Raw genomic sequence first — 19619 nt, 5'->3', positions numbered from 1 at the left:
AATTATGGCGCGATTAGTCTAAGTGTGACCAGTTTCAACATTTCTGTGAACTAGTCAAAGAACTAGCTCAAAATATAGTGCAATATCAAGTATTGGTAACAATGTAGATTACCACTAGGTGGCGCTGCGGAGGTAAAATACAAATATACTTTTCAAAACCAAATTAAGTTAAGTTCACGGCTCTAAAAATCTTTACTCTAATCTAATCCATTAAAACTCCAATTCAGAGTGTTATTTTCCAGCAAAAATGTTTATTTATTCAACGTGGTACAACATGAAAAATTATCTTAAAACTATTAAATATAAATGTATAAACGCATGGTCCAAAAAGTTTTGTTATAATAAATGCTTGGGTAAATGTGATGAATCAAATCTTGGTTGTCAATGAGCTTGTTCGATGTGGAAATGTCAGAAGGGAGCTTAGCCTAATCTCATTGCTTAGTGAAGTATTGGCTAGCTAGTTTAACAAGTACTTAAAGGTATAGCTGGATTTATCCACAGGGTCATTGCTCGACGGGGTCCCGCGTCCTGGTTCCTTTTCCGGGTATCCGGTGCTTCAATTGCTCTTCGCGTTCGCCACGCCCTCCAGCTGCTCGATGATCTTGTTCATGTCCATGTCCTTGGCCACCTTGAGGTACATGGTCTTGCGCACCTCGTGGAAGGATGCCCAGCTGGGCACCTCCTTTGCCAGGAGCTTCAGGTGTGCCTCGATCTCCTGCGGCGTCAGGTTGGCCCGGAAGCTGTTCTGGATCTTTTTGATGACCACTTCCAGGGTGAGCACTCCTTTGCGCTCGGTGACGAAGACGTTGCGCAGGTGCCTGGCTAGTTCCGGCAAGCGGGAGTAGTTGGTGGCCTCTTGATCCTGTGACGGTCGCCGGGTCATGGCCTCCAGAGCCTTGGCCGCCTGTTTGGCTCGGATCTTTTCGATGAGCGACTTGGGCAGACCCTTCAGCAGATTTGAGCTGGCATCTGGGACAGGGCATTCCTTCACCGTGGGTTTGGCAGTGGCTGTTTGGTCAGTGGCTTCAGATTGCCTTGGTCCTGATACTCCGGGCACCTCCTGACTGGCCTGCGTTCCCATACTTGTCTTGGCCTTCTCTCCTGGCGGCTGCTCCATCGCCTTCTTATTGCTCTCTGCCGCCTGCTTGTCAGCCTCCAACTTGGCCTCATAGCGATCCATGGCCCTTTCCATGGGCGTGGCGCAGTTGAAGAGATTGCGGGCGGTGGACAGAATGTCCTTGGCCGAGGAGTACTTCTCCACGTTCGGTGGCTGGGGCAGCGGGGCCAGCTCCACCTCCGGGCAGCTCTCCAGATCGAACTGCGGGTGCCAGCGGGTCAGCGCCTTCTCGATGATGATTGGCGGATCCTGCGAGCGCAGGAACTGATCGTGAGCCCGCATCGCCCGTTCGAGCAGGAGGCTCTGGAAGCGTTGCATCCGTGCAGTCATGACGTGTGGATTCATGGACGTCGACTGTGCCGACGCGAGCACATCGTCCTCGTCGATCTTGCCCTGGCGCTGGGGTTTCTCCGAAGGCTGCTGATCGGGCAGCGGCTCCACGTTGGGACTGATGACCAGCTGGAAGTAGTCCGCCTTTGACACGGAACCAAAGTTGCGCGTCTTCATCTGGCTGAAGATAAAGGCCTCCGGATAGACGTGTCTGATCTGGGCCAAGTGGGTCTCCGTAAAGTTCTTGCGCAGCATACGCTGCACCGCCGGTTTCAGCTTCTTGAACGTGATGGTCTCCTTGCGATTGTGGAACATGGCGACCACGGAGTCGAGACCCTTGAAAACATCCAACAAGTGGCGGTATTTGTACGGCAAGGGCAGTTGTCCGGCGCGGGATCCTTCAACCAACGAGGCATAGCGCTTGTAGGCAGGCACCTCCACCAGTTTGACGGGCGATCCATTCTTGGCCGGACTGAAGAGCAGACGCTTGGACACGTCCGTGTGGCGCGGCGACATGAGCTCATGTTTGTCTGGGGTGGGAGGCGGTAATTTCGTGGGCGTCTTGAAGGTCTTCAGAGGGCTGTAATTAAGAAATTGGAAAAATATTAGTTATGAAGTCCTTTTTCATTTTAAAGCAAAATTTAGAAAGGGAAATAAATTAGCGTAATCCAAACAAAACAAAAAAATTTACAATTTCTCCGGATGAACTAATTAAAAGGCGAAAATAGGGATAAATAAATTATAATAATTAATAGTTAATGAATTTATAAATCTAATAATGTGTCTAAACATCGCTCATATGATCTAATGTGTAAGAAAACCAAAACAAACATATGTAAGTTTTTGTACAATCAAAATGCTCAGGCGTAGGAAAAAGGATCTCGTTGGCCTGTTCCTATTCGAAAACATTTCCCATTTGGGTTTCGGGACCTTCCTTCAAGAAAACCGTTACGAAAAAAGGTTGCTACCTGAGCGGTCGACCCAAAAACACTTATACACACATCTCGCTGGTGACTCGCATTCCCATGCAGCGCAGCAGTTAAGATCCTTATTTGCAGGGATAGAGAGAGAGAGAAAGCAACCCTCGAATGCGGGCGGAAAATAAGCATTTTTAAAGGGAAGGTCAGGCAAAGATTGTAACGTCTGCGAAGGGTAAACATGTAGCACATAGCGATACACATAGCGTCGCATGGGGAGGGTCAGTCAGCAGAGAGTTAAGCATTTATGTATGTTGTACAGACGTCACGAATCAGCAGCAATTTCGTTCAAGAATAGCCATATCGCCAAAGCCAAGCCATCGGTGACTGCTACTCTTGGGTGGAAAATATGCAACTTCAGCAGTCGAGCGCTTGAATAACCCGGAGACCCGGAGAGCGACCTCGATTGCAGCAGAACTGCACGGCAGCAACTGCTGGCCTTTCGCTAAATGATGTTACCCGGTTTTTTCATAGTCCGCACTCCACACTCCGTGGTTTGTTTATGCCGATTCTAGGCCACCAGCTAGCCAAATCGAAATTGTTGTGGCAGGCACATATCTTGAGCTCGCGAAAATTATTTTACGAGTCGTGATTTCTTTAACTTGGATACCTTAATTATTATAGGATATATCATATCCTAGTTATGCACGCTAATTCGCTTTTTATATGACACACATATGTACCGAAACTTATTGTTACCCAGAAAGGATAATGAAAATCAAGGACGAATAAAGCAAGCATAAGTTTTTGTATCATTTCCCAACTCACCTTGTGAGCACCTCCAGTTCGATGGTGTCGAACTCCTTGAGCTGCACGCTCATCTTGGACTTCGAGGGGGAGGGGCCAGCCTCTCGGAGCTTCCGGTTGCGCTCCTCCTGCTCCTTGCGCTTCTGCTCGAGGGCCGCCTTCCTGGCGAGCACTGCCTTGAGTTCCTGCAGCTTGGCACTGCGCGACACCTTGTTCTTGACCTCATCGAAGGTAAGCTGGCGGCGCAGCTCCACCCCGCTGGCCTTGATGGGCGAGGCGTCCTTGAGGATCTGCTTAGTGGGCGTGCGAAGGCCGCGCTGCACGTTGTCCGCATTCTGTTGTCTGGTGATGGTGAAGTTCACCTTGGGGGTCTGCTCGCTGATTGCCGACGACTGCTGCAGCTCCTCCTCGTCCAGCTTGCTGGACTGTGCCTGTTTTCTGGGCGACAGAGTGCCCTTCTTAATGAACTGCACCAGCTTAGGCTGCTTGATGTGGGCCTCTGCCTTCCCGGTAGCTGGTGTCTTCTTACTTTTGGATTCCTGGTTGGCGGTGACAATCAGGCGGGTAGTGCGGCCGGATCGGGTGCGCATACCGCTGGCCGCCGCCTTCAGGATGTCCAAGTCCGCATCCTGGTCTCCGCTGGACGGCAGTTGTGAAGTGGTGGGGGCGGCATTTTCGACGGGTTCCGCCAAACGCTGCAAAAGAAAGCCAATTTTTAAGATGGCTGCACTGGCATAACGCACTTGCAGATACTTTTGTATCTTGTCACGTTTCTGGACTGGATGCTTACCCGATTCTTAATGGTGGTAGCATCATCCAACGCGGCGCGCTTACGATTGGTAAAGAATGCAGCTACCGATGGCTGGGCCATTTTTTAATGTGTTATTATTCCTAATTGCAATTGCAGCTGGCTTAATAGTTTATCAGCACCCTTTTGGCTTGTTTCACAAATGGGCACGTCTTGCTGTTAGTCACTAATATTCTTATTTACTTAATTGGTCACCACGTCGTGCCAGCGCACTGCTCAAATTACAACTGGCCACGACTTTCCTAAAATGCAGTTTCCCTCCAAAAACTAAAATTGCGCCAAAACGCCTTTAGTGTTGCAAGTCGTACGTTTCGAGAAACTAACAACCCTGGACAATCAGCTGTTTCGACCGACGCCTTGCAGCACTGTTCGCTTGCAGGGTTGCTTTTTCCGTAGCAGTTTTTTCCACTTGCGGATTTTTCGTTGTGCTCGTGTTTTTTTATCGATTCAGCTGCATTTGCGGCTGTTGCGGAACGCCGGCGAACCGAGATGCTATTGGTCTAGCCCGCGGCCACTTGCGAAGCGTGGTAGGTCAGGGGGAACCGCATTTTTAGAGCCTTTGGCAAAGCGAACGCTGCGCAAAAATGCCAAGGGAGTCGAGTACTAAACGGGTGGGAGTGAGGTGGCACTATATAGCTGCAGCGTGCGAGCGAGATAGCTGAATAGAGATTACGTAGTGCGCTTACGTTATGTTTTTACTACAGTTCTTTTGCTTGGTTTGAGCCCGTGATAATAATTAGACCTTGCTTCTAGTGCTGCCTCATTTAGTTTATTAATGTTAATAATTATTTTAAATTATTTATGAAACGCCCACCCGAAAACAACCTTTCTGGGTAATAAAAATTAACTACAATATGAGCTTTTATTTCGATATAAAAATTTATAAAAAATTTTCCATCTACATATGGTTTTCAAAAGATTTGGTTCAAAACTGTTAGGGCTTTTTTTTTTTTAATTTCTAAGCCTGCTCTAAGTAACAATTTCTGAGTGCCATCTCTGACTCCTCGCTTCCTTTAGTCTTTTCCAGTGACCGATGGTTTTTGTGACGTTCGTGGTGCGGTCACATTGGAATCGAGTTTTGGGATTTGGCGTTTAGCGAAGATTTTTTGTGCTAATTTTGTGCAGAAATCGAAGCAGCAGCCGTGTTAATTGAGAACGAGTGGGAGCCCGAGGCAAGTAGACAATTAGCTGGTGTTTTGCGCCAAATCCGCTGCTCTGTATTCTCTGTTTTTGCTGTAAAACGAGATGGTCAAGAAATCGACAACAAAAACAGGGCAGAGGCAACAACAACAGCGTGAACCTCGAACATTGCCTTATTGAGATTTGTGCACGTTGTCTGTTCGTTTTCTCCTCCACTATTTCCTTTTTATCAACCATCCCCTAACCTCGCTTCTTCTCTCTCTCTCGTCCGATTCTTCGCACACAACAGCTGTTACACCTGGCGGAAATAAAGGGTTTAGTTGGAAAATAGAAGCAACCAGCAGCAGCGTAATGAACAAGTCTGACGTCAACCGCCGCGTTCTGGCCATTCAGGCGAAGAAGAAACGCCATAAGAACAACAAGAAGCGGGGCAAGCAGAATGGCACTTCCCTTCAGGATCAGAGTAACCTCAATCCCGGCCAGAACCCGAACCCGAATGCCCATCCCCAGAACTCGCAGGCACCGGATAATGCTAATAATAGCCACGCGGATGTGACCGCCTCGAGCGCTGTTAAGAAGGTGACTGCAACAGCCACTGCCTCCACGTCCAGCGGAGGATCTGGGGGCACTCCCGACCAGTACCAGCCACCCCAACCTCAGACGAAGCCCAAGGGCAACCCACAGAAGGAACAACTGCAGCAGCCACCCAGGAGCAGCTCTAACGAGTCGTTCGAGTCCGAGCTAAACAGCGAGAACGAGGAGCAGGAGCTGAAGGAGGACTACTGCAAGGGTGGCTACCACCCCGTCAACATCGGTGACCTCTTTCAGGGTAAGGCACCTGTTAGCACCCCACATATTGGCATTTTCCGACCCAAACTGAACCCCAAAAAAACACCAGCAACAACAACAGGTTGCCAAAGGCGCACAGCACAGATAAATCGAACGCACGGCGGGTGGTTCTGCTCCGCAGCGAACCCACTTTTCGGGCAAGGGTTGTTTTTTCGGGGCGGAAGGAGGCGACTCGTGTTGTGGCGACGACAACAATAGCAACAGCCAAAGCATTTGGGGGCTGTCACCTCCAAATGTTGTCGCCAACATGAGCCCGGAACTCCACCCCTCGCAGGTTCTCTCCACCCATTTTACAACGCCAGCTGCTTGCTTTCCACTTTCAACATCCATTTGCAGGCTCTGCAGCGTTTGGCGAAAGTTAATCCGAGAAATCGCTTGAATAAGCGATAAGGGAGTAAGAGCCTGATAACGACCAAGCAAGCTTCACAAAATAGGCTGATAGTGCTGCATATTATGACATGAATCGACCAAGTGTTTAGCCCCTCTTTCTTGATTTATGCAATCCTAGTTTTTATTAATAGAATCGATCCTATGAGAGTAGAGAAACCGAGTTGGGGAGTTGTATATGTGATACAATCACGATTAACAGCAACTTAAATATATATTTACTATATAATATACATTTATAATGTCTCATCATGCATTTAACGCTACCATATCATTAAAATTATATGCGCTGTGATTCGATATAGAGAACTTGAAAAGTTTTAATCTTTTCTCTTGTGTGTAAAAATGTTTCAATTTCTTAATCATGAGCTTAAAATGCTAACTATTTTGCGGTCTTCGATTTTTCTGAAAATTGTTTTGACCAAATTTTCTTCTCATATAAATCCTTTTACTTGCACTCTACCACCCAAATTTTCGCAAGGACCCTAACAGTTCTATGGGAGTTCTAGCATGAAAACCTATTTTCGGTCCCTTTCAAGCCTTTAGGCTGTGCACTCGAGGTTGGCCCCTCAAAGAGTACGCACTCAGCTGCATTCACAGCCGGATTTTAATTGAATTTGAGCGGAGAGTAGCCCTCGCGGTTCGGCTTTTTGCTGGGTCAGTTGTGATGCGACAGTGATGCGAGTAAAATGGATTTATTGCCACCCGAGGCGAACATTTGTGATTTCATTTTCCTAAGTGGTCTGCGCTGCCCTCCCCAATTTTATGAACTTTGTCCCTTGATGAAACCCGCTGGAGATTAATGCAAATTTTGTTCTGCAGGTCGCTACCACGTCATCCGAAAATTGGGCTGGGGCCATTTCTCGACCGTCTGGCTGTGCTGGGATCTGCAGGAGAAGAGCTATGTGGCCATCAAGATTGTCAAGTCGGCACCGCACTTCGCCGAGACGGCCAAGGACGAGATCAAGATACTCAGGACGGTGCGCGAGACTGATCCATCGAATCCACGCCGCCAGAAGACTGTCCAGATGCTGGACGACTTCAAGATAACCGGTGTGAACGGCACCCATATCTGCATGGTGTTCGAGGTGCTCGGCGACAATCTGCTGAAGCTCATACGCAAGTCCAACTACCGCGGCATCCCGCTGGGCAACGTGAAGACCATCACCCGCCAGGTGCTGGAGGGTCTCGACTATCTGCACACCTGCTGCAAGATCATCCACACGGACATCAAGCCCGAAAATGTGCTGCTGTGTGTGGACGAGCCGCATGTCCGCTCGCTGGCCACGGAAGCCACGCAGTTGTATTGCATGAACTCCAAGATGTATCCCTCGCTGGTGAGCAGGGCACCCAAGGAGTACCGCGAGCCGCCCATAACCGGTAAGATGAGCAAGAACCGGAAGAAGAAGCTTAAGAAGAAGGCTAAGAAGCGCATGGAGCTGTTCAAGAAGCAGCGTGACTACCTGGAGCAGACCGGCGGTCAGGCTGCCGAGGGCCAGGATGCAGGCGAGGATCAGACGGACTTTGGCGTCAATCACAATGAGGTGCAGAACGGCGATGCGGGCATCTCCGATGGGGACGAGTACTTGGATGCGAAACAGGAGCCAGAGGAACATGATGGCGATGAAGACGAGGACGTGGCTGCTGGGCAGCCGGTGCGCAAGGAGCAAAAGGAGCGCAAGGAGCAGCCACAGCAGCAGGAACCACCCCCGCTTACTGAGGGCGCTGACAAAGCCAAAAAGAAGAAGAAAAGGAAGAATAAGAGTAAGTGGTAAAACTAATCTTAACTCTAAAGGAATATTTGTGCAATATAAACATTGCATTTACAATTTGTTGTGAAAATTCAGACTCATATAGATTATATTTCATTTGTGTTGTAGATGCCAATTATTTTTTCGTCCGCTTTATACTAGACTTTAGTTTTTTGTTTGCTGTCCCACATGTGTATTTCCACAGAAAAAGAACATTGTTTCTAATGCTTATGAAAATATTCTCTATTCAGACAAATCCAACCAGCCGCAAGCTCAGCAGCCTCCTCAGCTGGAGAACTCGACGAGCAGCGGCGACAGCAGCAGCGCCCTCAAGAGTCATCAGACCAACGGCAGTAGTAGCATTAGCAACACCAACAGCAACAGCAACTCGAGTGGCACTCTTAAAGGACAATCAAACGGAAAGAAGATGCCGCTGCGGCCCAAGCAGGAGAAAAAAGTGGAAAAGCCGCAGCAGCAGTCATCGAATCAACAGCTGAACAACAACAACTCCAGCTCGAAGCCCAACTCCAACAGCAATTCGAAAATCTCAAGCGGCTCCGTGGAGAACTCATCGTCGGCCACCAACGGTCCTTACTCGGAGCCCCTGTTGCCACCACCTCCTCCGCCGCCGCAAGCGAAGCACAGGCCCCGGCGGGATCCCGCGCTGGAGGAATGCAGCGTCTACGTGAAGATCGCGGATCTTGGCAACGCCTGCTGGGTGGATCGTCACTTCACCGAGGACATCCAGACGCGTCAGTACCGCTCGTTGGAAGTGATCCTCGGCTCCGGCTACGACACCTCGGCGGACATCTGGAGCACGGCTTGCATGGTGTTTGAGCTGGCCACCGGCGACTATCTGTTCGAGCCGCACTCCGGCGACACCTACTCCCGCGACGAGGACCACTTGGCGCACATCATCGAGCTGCTGGGTCCCATTCCGCGCCACATTGTGTTCCGCGGCACCTACGCCCAGCAGTCGTTCAATCGAGGCGGGGAGCTTCGCAACATCACCGGCCTGAAGCCCTGGGGCCTGATGGACGTTCTGCTGGAGAAATACGAGTGGTCGCACAGCGAGGCAGAGTCGTTTGCCTCGTTCCTCAAGCCCATGCTGGAGTTCGATCCGGCCAAGCGGGCCACCGCCGCGGAGTGTCTGCAACACCCGTGGCTTAGATAAGATACGATGCAGCCTGGTTGTTGGCTGCGTGCCACCCAGCCAGCAACAGCAGATGGAGCGATAGCGGAAGCAGGAGCAAAAGCACTGAGCGGCAAAACAGGATCGCCGGCGGCAACGGCAGACGGAGGCTTCGTGGAGTCCTCGGCATCGGTGGCTACTTTGGCTTCCATCTCATCAATCGCTTCCACCTCGGCGGCAGCAATGGCGGCGCTGAAGGCCCGTCCCTATCTGGTTGCTCCGTTTGTGAGCACAGCCTCGGCACCACCCACTCCACAGCCCCACGTGTCCATTGCCATGAGCACGGCACGTACAGCGCCAGCCACACCAACACGACGTCGCACGGCTCCCGAAGAGAACCTGGATCTGGTGGAGGACCTCGACGCGGCCCTTGCCCAGATAGAGGAGCCGCAGCCGCACGCGAAGACCAAGTCGCAGCGCTTCTTCTGGCGTAAGGCGCTGCGTCGCGTCTTCCAGCGTCGCAAGTGACGGCGTCGCCGGCAGGACCTGCCCCGCTGGCATCGTCCCGCCCGCCGCTGCCGGCGACGCAACCTTGCCGAGCGAGTGAGGCGCATCTGCGCCTGCTGTGCCTACGGCCAGATCCTGCTGCGCGCCGCTCGCGTGGCCCTGCTCAGCTGCATCCGCTGGCGAACCCGTGGCAACATACGCAACAACAACTTTTACTTCAGCAACCACTAAAGCATCAGCAACGGCATCAGCATCGGCGGACAGCCAGCCAAGCAACCAGTCTCCAGTCTCCAGACCAGCAGTCGCTAATCTCCGGGCTCCAGCCAACTCGAGTTACGTTTAATGTTAATGAAAAACCATTCGATTTAGTTTTACACACGCCAGCGCTTAATTTATTTCCTGTGTTTTACATCGACATTTAGACTATTTTTGTTGCTACATATGAAATTATAAAATGTATTACCGCCTACGCGAACACGTCCCCACGAATCCTGTACATAGGGTCGAAGTGCTCGATCCCCCTATTCAGTTTTACCGAAGCGATGCATCAGAAAGCGAGAGTAAAGCTAGAGCGAGACCGAATGCCGCAAGCAAACCTATATATAGGCCTATATCTGTTACTGTACATTTAGCCCAGAGGCAAATCGGCAAATATACATTTGTAGCGAACATAGTTAAATGAACTGGAGTCGGTCCATCGACCGGAGTCCCACATGCTCGATAGAGTCGCTCGACTCTTCGGCGGGCTGTGGGGGTCCGCAGATGGATTTTTATTAGCATATGTAAATGTACATGGATGCAGAAACTTGAGCTGAACATAACAATAATGAGAACGTAGTTAATTAGATTATCCTCGGCTTAGTGATCGACATGAACAATTTGAGATGGCATAGTAACCATGTAAACGTAACCTGAAATAGAAAGCGAATGCACTACCAGTAACAACCACAAGTGAAACGAATCCTTAGCCCCAAATCGGAACTAATAAGCATATAATATAATTAAAAGTAGCCGCCACTAACAAAGTATTGTTCAACATTAAATACTAGCAAGCGCAAAATAATTGCAGCTTTATCGGATAGATAAATATTCAAGACACAGAAACACAAACACACACCAAATTTGGCACACTTATCAATTCTAGAGCCACACAAAATTTATGGAATTTCTCTCACCCACTCTTAACACACGCAAAATACCTAGAGGCCACTTTAGTTAAGGCTAGGAGTTAAAGCGATTTTTTCAGTAGATACGTTTCGACCCGGAGCGGTAGGGAAACAAAAGCGAGGGATTATCAGAAATGCGAGGTAGAGCAGGTAGCCCAGTGTCCTTGGCAATCGGATGGCAGGGGAAGTGTGCATAACTGACTATTTACTATATACGACGAGTACGTACGCATATATATGGATAAGTGGCCTTATTAATTCGGTTCTCCGCACCACACCACGCACCACAATACCACACGCACCCAAGCAAACTAAACCACAAACAGATACTAACCAGTCCCCCAGTCAATCTGAGAAAGCTATTGCAAACACGACTTACGCTGCGCGAACTAAGAGAATTAAATTAGGAATGCAGACATTATCGTAACTAGACAGCCTAGCCAGCTAGCAAGCAGATATCAATCTAAAGTTAAACTAAACGTGTCCAAGTTGAAGGAGGAGAATTAAAGAATGAGACGGTCTTAGTAGTACCCACAATCGATCTTCGATCTTCGATGTTGTCATCAAGTTAATCATAACATAACTGCAAATTCAAAAATCTTCGGCTGGCCGATGTTTCGGAAATACTTACCGCATATACTCTTTGAAAATCGCCTAGACTTCCGAGCGAGGCTGCTTAACTTGGGGAGAATCGGGGGCCGAATAGCCGGCACGGACGACCACTTCGAAATGAATTAGTAGAACCAGAATCAGGAACCCAGCTGCCGAATTGCAATTCCAGAATGTTCTCACGCTTTCAAAGAGTATAATTATGAATTATACGATACGATACATAATTTATTGATGTAGTTATAAACAAAATAAACAACAAATTACACAAATTGGAAAACAATCGACACTTGTATTTTTGTTTTACGTTCTCTGTGTGAACAACCAGCAGTGAAGCCATAAATATCCGCCGGCTACAGGAATAGCAAAGGATTGAGATAGAGGGATGGCTACTATGCTGGCGATTTATGGCCACATAAAATTCACAAAAGCATCGGAGTCCTCGACGAATGGCTTAAACGGGGGACGACCTTCGACAGGCTCGCATTAATTCCACGTTATATCCTCAGACCCGGAATTCATCACGTTTGTTTGTCAATGGCTCGAAATTGAATTTTATCCACACGTGCACCCGAATGTCCGGCCAAGAGCGATGGCCCCTCGTAAATGCTATGCACATATTTGTGTCTTTGTGGCTCAATGGCAGTGGCCAGGTGCACAGACACAAGCTCCGTGCGACTATTTCGCTTGCCCTTAACCTGGGCGGAAAAGGCCAGCGCCCAAGGCTCAAGGAAGTCTCAATGGTACCCGGCAAAAGTTAAGTCCTTGCTGTATGCCTTCGCCAACTCACGACGAAAGAATCCTCTAGCTCCTGGGGATTGATCCAAGACAAATTCGAAGAGCTCAAGGAACACATTGGCTTCGTATTTGGTTTGGCGTTGGCTGAAAGTTTTGGCTAAGTGAAAAGTGCTCTGCGTTTAAGCAAGGGATCAAAGTTCTAAGCGCGGAGCAATCTTGTGCAACTCATCCGGGTGTAAATAAAAACAGGAGTTGGCTGCACACAAACCTTCACAATTAACTGCTAGAAACTCAGAATATTTTGGCAATGAAGTGTCGAATAATATTATATTAAAGTAAATGTTAATAAATACTTTAAGTTTCAGTAAATGGTTCTCGCAACATTTGAACTCGAGTTTTCAATGAAACATACTTCTGAAAAACTTTCTAAATAAAATTGTATTTTTTTATTATCTAATACAAACACTTCCCAATATTAACTAGCCATAAAAAACATTGAAAGTGTAATGCTTTTAAAACGACAAATAACCATTTAGCATTGTTAATCCATAACTTTGGCCCCCTTCAGTCCAGTCCAATGCCGCTTGAGCAGTTCCGAAGTGAATTAAATATTCTGCTGCTACTTTTGAACTTGCAAATACTTTTAAAGCTCTCACAGTCGAGTTGAACTCCACGGGATGGGCATTCAATTCCATTTTCCTGAGAGTTCGGTAGCAAAACCAAACCCGCTTTCAATGTATGCTAACGAGACCCGCAGTGTAAGGCCCATGAGAAGGTCCTTTTCCACACCCACACCCACACTCACACCGGACCCGAATCTGGATTTGCTTATAAATGTCCAACAAATGACAAACTTGACAAAATAGGGACGGCCAAAGTTTTTCACATGAAAAAGGAAACTGGCAAAGAAAACTCTTCAGACAACTCGGTCAGAAGTTTTGCGGAGCATTAGAATAAACCCAAACAATTGTGCGTCCTCGTCGTTGTCCATCAGCCGTCCTTGATGATCGATATTTGTCACACACAAACACAGAGGGACAAAGGGACCGAGGAACTTTTAAAAGGTCCTTTTTGTGGATGCGGCGAAGCGCAAACGATTATTCAATTTGCACTCGGTGAATCTGAGCTCTATGGGAAACGTTTAGCGTCGTCGACCTCTGTTCCCCCACGAACCCCCATCCTTTCCCTCCCGGATCGCTGTGCACTTCCAAATGTCCTTGTTGAAAATGCCAGCGAGTGGCACACTGACGACATTAAGTAGCTGTCGGGTTGGTCAGGATTAGATGGCAAAAGTGCCTGATGTTAGTTTAAAGTAGATAAACAAAAGCGGATTCACCCCGCCCCGCCGAAACCCCTGTCAGGCTGCCCATTGTTGTAGTTGCGGTGTCTACGGTGATTGTGTGGGCACACATGGCCTACAGATAGGAAAACATCGCAGTATCATTGTAACATGGTTACAGCTGGAATCTTTTGCTGAAATATACATTTGTTACCCGCGACTCACTTCGACTAAAATGTTTAAACAAGAATAAAATAAGCTTGTTTGGCTTAACCATTCATTTAAATTAAAAAATTATTAATATCTGTAACGTATTATTTATTTTAAAATACGGTTTCCTCTTGCTTTACAGTGTACACCACCCCAAGGCAAACTGCTCGTGTGGGTTGGTTTGTCAACCGCGTATCCTTGTGTTCAAAGAGATTAACCTTACCTTTTGGTTTATCCCGGGCTCCCCGTTTATGTAAAACTGATTATAGAAACGCCAATTAAATGGGTTGAGACATCTATGAAATTTCTAATTTTCTTTAACTTTTAAAAGGAAAAGTTCGTTTAATTTGTTCTCTGTCAAAAGCATGCCATTCTACAAGGGCTTGTTTTGAGTCCTGGAATGTGCAGGATGCACTTACCCAAACTCCTCTGGTTCTGGCTAAAATCTTACCCCTTCTCTCTTTTTGATAAAAAGGCAACCACTTGTGGGCTCAAAATTCGTTTTCGTCGCGTTTTCGGACTGACTCCGAAAGTTTTCAGTCCAAGAGAAGAAAAAAGTTTCGCTCTTTGACCCACTGAAATGCTCTCTTAACTTAAACAAGCACTTTTCATTTCAACCTCAAGATTTTGTTTGTTATTTTGGCTTTTCTTTAAACGACAGGGAACTGCCCCCGCAAACTTTCACAGCAGAAAGGAAAACTTTGCGCTACTCGCTTCTTGAACTTTAATTTTTTGGGGGCGGGCGGATCCCCCGACTTTTCAGGGAAGCACTCCCAACATAGAGCAAAGTTTCCATGCTTAACACCATCTCTGTAAATATTAAATTGGGGGAAAGTGGACTTAATTAAAATCTATGTGCCGTGGCCAGGACGCCAGTAAGCTGGTGTCCGCACAAACATTGGGAAACCTCAATGGGTCGTGGGCAAAATGACTCTGAGGCCAGCAAGAAATACCACAGAAATTCCCGCTTGAAATGGCAAAGTGAGATATAAAATGAGATATCCGGGCCATGCGAAAGGATGGTATATGAAATATTTCCAATACAAATACTGGCACAACAACGGATAAACAGGCGGATTCGTATTTATTACACATCCCCGGCAAGGGCTGTCCCTCGAGGAAATGGTCATCTGCCGGCATCATAAATTTATGAAATGCATTTACAAAGCGTGTAGTAATTGTACGCCATCGGGTCTGGGGAGCGGAGATAATAAAATCGAATGTCAATTGAATTTGTCGAAATCAAAAGGGAAATAAACGATGGCCACTTGATTAAATTTATATTTCTGCCGTCCGGATTCCCCCAACAAATGCCAAACACACACATGACCTTGGGGCGAAAGTGCTGGAGAGGCTTCCCATTGGAGGATGCGTCACTATCAGATGCCACTCCATTCTGGCCCGCCCTTTGTTCTACTGCCCTTCGCCATCCGGTCGAAACTCAATATTTACTTTCGCCCCGCAAAGACGTGTTCGTGGCCCTAAACAAACGGACTGTCAACAGTTTAAAGTTTCCGCTGGGGCGATCCAGCAAACATGGTTAGCACCATTAAACTGACTTTAATTTACCAAGCGATGAATGACCTCTTGCTATTTGTTTATGTGTTTTATTAAAATTAGGTTAAAAGCTACATTCAGAAAAAAGTTTAAATGTGTCTACATAATAATAAATATACTCAGTTGTGTTTAATAGCATGTATGTTCAAATAACTTAAAATTATCAATAATTTTTGTTTTTCAATATACATATTTTTTAAATTTAAAAGAAAACAAATGGAATTTTTCACAGTGTGGTTTTGTTAGGTAAGTTTTTACTTAATTTAGATTAGACTAGTTCCCAGTCATCCCCGGGGTCGCTCCAATTCGTTTTGATATAATTAACTTTTATTTGCTCCTTTCCTGTGTGTTTGTGTGTGTGGTGATCGCCAGCAGTGTGTGGGCGACAGCAAAATTGCCTTTTAATTGCATAATGTTTTTCTTTTTTCAAATACAATATTTGCACTTGAAATTGCCGAGCAGTCCACGACTCACATGTCTGTGTGTTAGTTACTTCTCCGCACCCGCTTTTGTCTCATGGCCAAGGGACACTATAGCTCCCCCTCCCGAAATCCGAGTGTGTGACCTTGAATCTGAAACTGTTATATCTGCACACAAACACACGTCACGAGTGGCTTCTGTGCGTCGATGGGTGGCCGGGGGTGGTGCAACCCCCTTTGGATGGTGGGTGTGGGTGGGTGTCGTGTGTGCGGTCTGACAGTTGAACTGTCTGTCCGCTCCAGTTCCACTGTTTGCATTTGACATTTTCAATTTGCATGACAGTTGCCCGGGCATCCCACATCCCACATCCCACACCCACATCCTACGTCTCGTATCCTGGCATCCTGGCACTTTGGCAGCTGCCCAGCCTCAACCGTTCAATTTGTCACGTAAATGTCCCGGCGGTGCGAGCGGTTTTCGGGGGGAGCAAGCTCTCGGATTTGGCTAACACTTCACGTACGACGCTTATATTTACCCAAGATCTGTTATACACAGGCAACAAGCTGCCTTCCTAATTACCTCATCCCCTTCCACCGGCTTGCACTCTAGATTTTCGCCTGATAGGGTATAAAATGTCTTTGGAAACATCTGAGGAACCCGTGCGGCACGCCATCCAAATTTTTCGACCTCCGTGGCGGGAGTTTAACAAACTTTCTCCGGCTAATTGATGAGCTGGCGACCTTCAACAAATTCCTTTCGATTTCATTTACGTCCGTCGTGTTTTGGGTCCGAAAATTAATTTAATCATTGCCACGAGCGTGTATGCCCTAAAAGAGGGTACTGTTAATATGTTTAATGGTTGCCGAAGAATTCACAAAAACAATTCATTTAAATTTTTTTATATGGGAAAGTAAAATGAAAAGTCAAGCGCATCAATATTTAAATTGACTTTATCATCGAATTAATTTTTATTGAGTTGCCAAGGAGAGAACTTTTTAGGTGAGTCGTCTGACAGTATTTTCATAATTGCAATATTATTTAATTAATGAATATTTACCTTTAATTATTTGCGCACTTTTGTTTGAAGTTCTTATATATTCATCAACATGTTTGTTAATTAAAAGCTCTATATGTCAATATTATCGAGATTTGGTAAATACAATATACTGTTGTTTGCAGGCATTTGTAAGTGGACAAAATGGAGCTTTAAAGCTGTAGGATGACATTCAATATAACCAATTGAGTCCGTTTTATTTTCAACCACTAAGATAAACATATAAGCGGAGATATATTTAGCTAAATATTTTTTTGTATAAGAGGGTACTTAATTTTTCGACCGTCGGAAATTTTAATTTGCCTTTTAAAGGCGAAAAGTTTTGTGGCCAGATTTGCCAACCCAAGTAGTTTAAGCTCTTAATGGAAAAAGCGTGTCCTCTTTGCTTTTGGGTTTTTGGTATTATGATATTTTCGGTTTTATGATATTTATAAGCTGACCACTGCATCCCCATCATCATTTGCCCTCAGTTTCCTGGTTTTATGGTCGAAAGTATGCCGCATTGGTTGGTTACTTTTTTGCGCAACCGGAAATTGCCGGAACTTGGCGCTGGCACCTGACAATTATAGCCACAACGGTAAAGGTATACGTACACGGCGACTGAGTCTGTGTGGGTGGGCAATTATTCATCGCCGCCATTTTGGCTCACGTCCCTGACTTTTATAAGGACTGCTAATGGCGATGGCAAGTGTATCTATATCAGTTTTAAAGCACTCAGAGTACAAATGCATTGACCGTCAACAAAAAGGGTTATTGAGGCAATGGCGTGCCGGAAACACATCATCCGAGTATCTAAAGCTCGAACATAAAAAAGTATTTACTCTATATAGTATACAAAAAACGCATTCATTTTTGAAGACAGTTTGCGACCATAAAAACGGTACTGAAATCATTATAAAGGTTCAGTGCGCTAATAAGGTTTTTCACAATAATGTCGCAAAACCGAATCAATCCATTCAGAGCTTTTCAGTTGGAAACTCAGTCAACATTCCTTTGCGGACGTGAAAGTATCGGTTTTGTGTACTTATTTCTGACCATGGACTCAGTGGGGCTTAAAATTTGAAAGGGCTGCCAGCTCAACACGAATGTGTCAAAGTTTGACAAATTTGTGCGAATTTCTCCTTTGATTCTTGGGGTTTTGTTTTCTTTTCTGTATTTTTCCTCCGTTTTTTCCGACTTTCCGTTTGCGCATACATTTTTTATTGACATTTATTTGTGTGGGGGTCGCTGCAGTTGGTCGTATGTCAATGCACCATTAAGAATTCCCTTTTGGCCCGGCAATCGATTTCCATTGTGGAGCTCGAGAGCCGACTCCTTTCCGCAGCCTTTGTGTGTGTTGATTTACATATTTTGCAGGCTTAAGTGGATTTATGGAATTCTTGGCTCTTGGTTTCTGGCTCGACTTTGCGTAGAGAACCGCCTATAAACTGTTCATGCGACGATTGCATTTCGTTTCTTTATCCATTTCCCTCGCTTCCCACTTTCCACTTGTTGAGCGAGCCTCCCGTATTTGCTCTGGAAATGGCAAGCAATTTCCGTTCGTTGTAGCTTGTCTGTGGCCAAAACTAATTGAGATGGCGAAAAGTGCTGGCGGAAATGTCACTCTAGTTTTTCGGCCCCTAAAAGGACTCAAGGAATGGTGGCAAGAACGCAAACACCGCCGAAGAAGAAGCCATCAAAAATGTAAATATATAATGGCGAGGACCAGGACTTCCACAAGTCGGTGGTTCGGGCGGCTGCCTCCTAGAATAGACACAAATACATGGACGAGACAAGGAGTCGGTTAGCCGGGTCCTGGAAAAAGGTTCTCGGGCTGTTGAAGTGGAGCGCCAAATGAATTAAATATAACCCAAGTCAGTCTAAAGTGTATGCGCTACAAGCTCTTCGGTTGATTGCCATTCCTCCAGCCCCAATTCCTGGGACTCCGAACCTCCCACTCGTCCTGCTCACTCCCCCGTCCTTGCCGAATGAAACTTCGATTTACATTTCAACTGCAGCCACTGGCGGCGAGGAGAGCCTGACGTAACCTGCTTACGTAGTGAAATACAGCCGGGTCTCGATAATTGGGACCCGTCTTCAAAAAATATTGCTGTGACTCAAAAGGGGACTTCCATAACTTTGTCAGTTAAAATCCGATTCCAAAGTGGCATACCTCTAAAGGTTTGTACTGCATTTAAAATTTTTCATTTTCCGATAGACGAAATGTTGACCCCTGTTTATGTCACATTTTTTCCTGTTTTCAATAGTTTTCAGCACAAAGATCAAAAATGGGATTTCCAGAACCCATAACTTTGTCAATTTTAATCCGATTCCAAAGCGGCATACCTCTAAACGTTTGTGATTGCACTCCTAAAAAATAATTGCACTCTAAAAATTTTTTATTTGGTGGATATTGATATTTTGACTAAATTTGTCATGAAGATTTTTCGAAAAAAAAAACACTTAGTCAAGCTTTGCTGTATTGACTCAGGCAAATCGGGTAACAGTGTTTTGTTTTTTTTGGGGGAATGGCCTTAATAATTCACACCTACATGAAATGGCAAAGTCCTGTTTGACTTGCATATCCCTCTGCTGTTTTACACCTTTGCTCGATCGGACTGGGGCATTGGAAAAGTGCTTGTTGTACTTGACACAATAATGGCTTCCAAAAACGAGTACAAGTGACAACACATTTCATGTGGCATTTTTGGGAAAAATGAAAAACTGAAATGTGGTTTGCCCTTTGACACGTAGTTTTAGTTCTGTTTTGGAAAGTCGGCTTTTCGTAGAATTCATATTCGATTCGAGTGTGGCCCGCAGTTATTGATTTTTGCTGCACATGAAAGCCGATTTAATGGATAT

At 46.3% G+C, this 19619-nt stretch overlaps 2 protein-coding genes across 2 annotated transcripts; one reads left to right on the top strand and one right to left on the bottom strand.

The window, feature by feature from the left end:
• Window positions 1–231: 231 nt before the first annotated feature.
• Window positions 232–4248, bottom strand: LOC108101845 (DNA replication factor Cdt1). The gene is made up of 3 exons (XM_017206364.2): window positions 3962–4248; window positions 3193–3866; window positions 232–2027 (listed from the first exon to the last, which is right to left on the bottom strand). Exons 1-3 carry the CDS (start codon window positions 4040–4042, stop codon window positions 557–559), a joined length of 2226 nt encoding a protein of 741 aa, XP_017061853.1. The 5' UTR covers window positions 4043–4248; the 3' UTR covers window positions 232–556.
• Window positions 4249–4362: 114 nt separating this feature from the next.
• Window positions 4363–10418, top strand: LOC108101844 (SRSF protein kinase 3). Its single transcript, XM_017206363.2, has 5 exons — window positions 4363–4506; window positions 4997–5151; window positions 5409–5948; window positions 7178–8119; window positions 8358–10418. The coding sequence occupies exons 3-5, from the start codon at window positions 5471–5473 to the stop codon at window positions 9278–9280; spliced, it is 2343 nt and encodes a 780-aa protein (XP_017061852.1). The 5' UTR covers window positions 4363–4506; window positions 4997–5151; window positions 5409–5470; the 3' UTR covers window positions 9281–10418.
• The last annotated feature ends 9201 nt before the right edge of the window (window positions 10419–19619 follow it).

The sequence above is a fragment of the Drosophila ficusphila genome, unplaced genomic scaffold (assembly GCF_018152265.1).
Source record: "Drosophila ficusphila isolate 14025-0441.05 unplaced genomic scaffold, ASM1815226v1 contig_414, whole genome shotgun sequence".
Taxonomy (NCBI): Eukaryota; Metazoa; Arthropoda; class Insecta; order Diptera; family Drosophilidae; genus Drosophila; species Drosophila ficusphila.
The sequence above is the reverse complement of the archived record's forward strand: the minus strand, read 5'-3'. Positions and strand labels throughout refer to the sequence as shown.